Source organism: Anopheles coustani, unplaced genomic scaffold, assembly GCF_943734705.1.
Source record: "Anopheles coustani unplaced genomic scaffold, idAnoCousDA_361_x.2 scaffold_904_ctg1, whole genome shotgun sequence".
NCBI lineage: Eukaryota > Metazoa > Arthropoda > Insecta > Diptera > Culicidae > Anopheles > Anopheles coustani.
Genome location: NW_026525460.1, coordinates 4,515 through 9,276, shown reverse-complemented (window position 1 = coordinate 9,276; position 4,762 = coordinate 4,515). Strand labels below are relative to the sequence as shown.

General features: G+C 42.5%; 1 protein-coding gene across 1 annotated transcript; it reads left to right on the top strand.

Annotated features, from left to right (window-relative positions):
• Positions 1 to 3,038: 3,038 nt before the first annotated feature.
• LOC131271318 (uncharacterized) lies at positions 3,039 to 4,059 on the top strand (the record flags this gene model as incomplete). The annotated part of the gene is made up of 3 exons (XM_058272710.1): positions 3,039 to 3,256; positions 3,336 to 3,643; positions 3,729 to 4,059. Coding segments are annotated over exons 1-3 (857 nt in total), but the record flags the coding sequence as incomplete, so codon positions are not given.
• Between the last annotated feature and the right edge of the window lie 703 nt (positions 4,060 to 4,762).

The following is a 4,762-nucleotide window of genomic DNA, read 5'->3' as shown; positions in this document are numbered from 1 at the left end:
TGAACCAACCTCACCGAAAACCGCACTCCCAAACCCTCCGCGGGCGCACGTTGGGTAAATATTTGCCCTGTCCACCGTTTTCCGCACACCGTTTCCGACCGGCTGAAGTGTCTTCTTCTCGGGCGGAAGGCACCGAAGGCCCAACAGCGTCGGTTGGGACGTTAAGGACGATGGATTACTTACTTTCACCGACGTAGGGGAGCTGCTGCTGCTCCTCCTCCTGCTCGTATTCCCGGCCCGAGCACTTTCTCCTGCTTCCGGACCGGCGTGTGTACTGCCTTCCATGCCACACCACACGGTTTGCAGGAGGACGTTACTCTTCCTCCGGTCAACCCTCTGCCAGGGAGGAAGTACCCGACGAACAAAGTTGCGCGACGGCGAGTTTAGGAGCAACAATTTCCATACAAAACGCCCGGGCGATGAAAGTGCTACCCCAGTGCTCCTCTCCGCGAGTCTATACTTGCAAGCGGTAGCACAACATCGTTGACCCGATGTAACAAGAATATCCATGTTGCGCTGTTTTTCCGAGCAAAACACCGCGGCGAAGCGATGCATCAGGAGGAATTTCCCCATCCCACCCCTGACGGACCCATACTTGCTGGCAACATCTTCACACACGACAGCGAGCGTGCGAGCAACAGGCCGTTGTGTTTAAAAAATCATCGTGCCGCGCTGCAGCCGAACGCGCGTTCACGCATGTGTTCGTTTTTTCGTCGGGTACAAGATCGCGTACATTCAACACAAAGCGGTCGAAAAAAGCAGGCGTACAATGGCGGTGCCCGCATCGCCAATGTTTACATTTTTACTACACTGAATCTTTCGATCGTAGAAGCCATTGCGTTTCAAAAGTGATGAACAGTTGGTGTGTAAAAACTTGGTGCCAGTGCAAGTGAAAGTATGCTCCTGCAGAATAATGTGCAAATTGTGGTTATCAAACATAACCCCATCGGGCTTGAAGTGATTTCTTCAAAGACGATCAGGATGGTATATCAAAACGCGTAATGTGTTCGGTTTATTGATGTTTGTTTTCTTTGCAGTTGGCCGTTCTATTCGAAATAATCAACGGTAATATCGTGATCAACCATACGAGCTTCACGAAAGAGGATACTATCGGTGCAGGGTATAGGAAAGTAGCGATATGGTTCGCTTGTTTACATCGAGTGGCCATAGCCTTTGAGGATACGATATATCTCGTGAAGGATGGTCTGCAATTCAACTTGTGGTCATTTGAATGCATTGGATGAGAAGCAGGTGTTTTGGGGGCTCCTTCTGTAAAGCTAAGAAAGTAAAATCTCGTTTCTTCGTAGGTTTGTGAAGAAGGATAGAATATCAGCTCTTTTATCTGCAATCAACAATACTACAATCCACCTGCAGCATAAATTAACCTACTAAACGCACCATTCAATCAAATCTAGATAGCTGGAGGAAATACATGGAAGTATTTAGCAAGGAAGCAAGTAGATTGAAGTGATGGTGTGAGCAAGCAGTGTTATACGTTTGATTGTTTTTGATTTGTTTTTTTCAGAATGTGCTGTTCTTACATATATCATCGTGCTGTACAAAATAACGATCAATGTGAAGAAGACACCATCGGTGGCGATCGCAGTAAACATGCCAACGAAGGGATTGTTTATCGGCGTGGAGTGTGAATATTACATAGGTAAGCGATTTTAAAATTTGCCATCATAATTATCATATTATAGATCTAGTTGTTTGACTGAGTGTTATCACTATATGGTATTGTATGTTCTATCTAAGCCTATACATGCGAGAGTGTGCATCAGTTAATCGTTTTCAATCCCCACTACGATGTTCTCCGCGCACGTTTATCTATGCCAATGCAATATGGCATTTTTTCTATCATGTTGTCGTTCTATTTGCTGTATTGAGTGCTATTGTGTGATTTCGCTATACATACAAATGCTATTCAAAATTTCCCTCATTGCTCTACAGCTATCTTGTAGGGACGATTGATATGCAGTGCAGTTTGTTGATTTTAACGATTGTACACATTACCAAGCAAAAACCATATATGCCTATGTTAAATTACATGTTCATAGACGTAAGGTTGTAAGATGGCCTGGCACAATATCGTTTGTTTTGCTAATAACGTTACAGCCGATAACGATTGTTTACATTACAATAATGATGGCTATTTGCTCCAAAAGCGAATGCATGTGGACTTCATTTACCAATTGGGTTAGCCGAAATTTCTTATACGTATGAATGGAAAATGTTCAAAACTGTTTTCGTTCATCTTTACTTCTAAAAATCTCACTGTTAAAGTAGTTTAGGTTAAATTGCAAGTGATTGTCATTTGAATAGAAACCTAGCTTAATAGTGATTATTAAATTGTTCGATAAATATGCCATTGGCTTGACCCATTGTCAAAAATGTTTTTAAGAGAGAGATGGCTTCGCTTGTTTTCTCGTGCGAGCCGTAATTATATAAAAGGATTACTTTATGTAAAATAATCCTATCCATCATAGATAAATTATTTTTAAAAAAGATGGCATATTTTCTGTCAAAACTCTACCGTTGAAGTGCTATGAAGAAATGTGCCTGATGTGTAAAACGTACCTGCGACTACGAATTCTTGATAGTTGAAGTGCTATGAAGAAATGTGCCTGATGTGTAAAACGTACCTGCGACTACAAATTCTTCCGGACGTCCATTCGCTTTTATGCTCTCTGTGTGATAAGTTGCAAGTGAGATATATTCGTGGTTTTACATTCATTTCGTCAGTGCAAATAGGTTTTGTGTTTGCTCAGGATATGGCCTACGTTCTGTATTCGCGCCGTTTGAGGCAAACTTCAAAAATCTACAAGGATACCGCTGCTCGGACGAGAAGAATGGAAATAGCTGGTGCCAGCGTAAACATTCGTTCTTCAACTAGTGAGCCAGTGGCTAGCACCTCAACCTACGAGCCAATACTGGAGCTTCCAGAGTTGTTGGAAATGTATGAAGAAAGTCATTGCGAAAGAAATGAAGAAAACCATGACCACCCCGATGAGTTATATGACATAGAAACAACACCTATGGAAGAATGTCTGCGATTTTGGGCTCTTGAAACGAACCAAACCCATGTTGCTCTGAACAAAATTCTTCGAATTTTGCGCATAAAAACAACATTTCGACTGCCGAAAGATGCACGGACTATTCTCAAGACACCATCCATCAAAGCAAACATTGTACAAATAGACGGTGGGAGATTCTGGTACAACGGTGTAAACAAATGTATCCAGAATAGATGCCGGTAAGTCTACCCAACTATCGTTCAGCGATCCATAGAATGTTACTTAGAAATGCTAAACCGTTTTCATTCTTACTTTTAGGGCCATGAATCTCAACATCAACACGATGAGTTTGTACGTTTCGGTTGACGGTCTACCACTGACCAATAGCAGTAAAATGCAGTTCTGGCCTATTCTGATCAGCATAGCAGAATTGCCTACCGTAGCACCGATGCCGGTGGCTATCTTTTGCGGGCTAAGAAAGCCGGAGAAGGTAGAAGAATATCTACGTCCACTTGTGTCGGAACTGAATGAGTTAATGACGGACGGCATTCGCATCCAGGACAAGGCAATAAACATTAGAGTCCGGGCTTTTATTGCTGATACACCAGCAAGGGCGTTTATTAAAGGTAATGATTTATTCTCTGGCAATCATTCATCACATTTTGTACACACTAATCACGCTTTTATTGCTTCGTTTTTTTTCTGTTACAGGTGTAGTCAACTTTAACGGTCTCCAAGGATGCATCAAGTGTGTTTCTCAAGGACAAAGAGTAAACAACCGCACTATTTTCAGAGGAATTGATGCCGAGAAAAGGACCGATGCGGTTTTCCGTCAAGGAGGTTATTGGCCTGATCATCAGAAGCACCTCACCCCACTTCTTGACTTACAGCACTTCAACATCATTGACGGAGTTATAATTGCCGACAGACTTCATCTGATGGACCTGGGAGTTACCAAAAAGCTTTTAAAGAGGTGGAAAAATGGCGAATCAGGATTCCATGGAAAGCTGACAACAACGCAATACACGAACATCTCGTTGGCGTTAGAAGAAATACGGCTACCGTCCGAATTTCGTCGTCCTCTCCGTTCTTTGGAGTATTTAGAAGATTGGAAAGGAAGCGAATTCGGTGCATTCCTGCAGTACGCCGGAGTCGTCGTCTTGAGGGGAAATATTAGCGATGCTCAGTACCAACATTTCATGTTATTGTTTTGTGCCGTTACAATGTTATCAACGGAAGCATACAAAGTGTATTGGGCCACGGCGAAGAATTTTTTGGATAAATTTGTGCTGGAATACGAAGGAGTGTACGGTCCAAACGGTTTAACCAGCAACGTACATAACTTGCAGCATGTCTGCGATGACGTGTGTCGGTTCGGTGCACTACCTGACTTATCTTCGCACCAATTTGAAAATTACCTTGGCCATCTAAAAATTTTGTTAAGGCATGGATACAGAAACCTTGAACAGGCCATAAATAGGCTTTCTGAATTAGACTATTTGTATACCCGAAGAGCAAGCTCGAAGACAAAATTCCCATGTTTACAAAAAAGCGGGGGAAATATCACTGCTTCTATAAGACCCGGATTTGATCTTAAAAATAATACCAGGGACGGGTGGTTTCTGACCACCGACAATTGGGTTGTCCAAATGACCACGGGAGAAATAAGTAACGAAGATATAGTTATAGGAGGAAGGAAGATTTTAGTTTGTAGGGAATTATTTTATAAGCCAATTAGTTCGTTC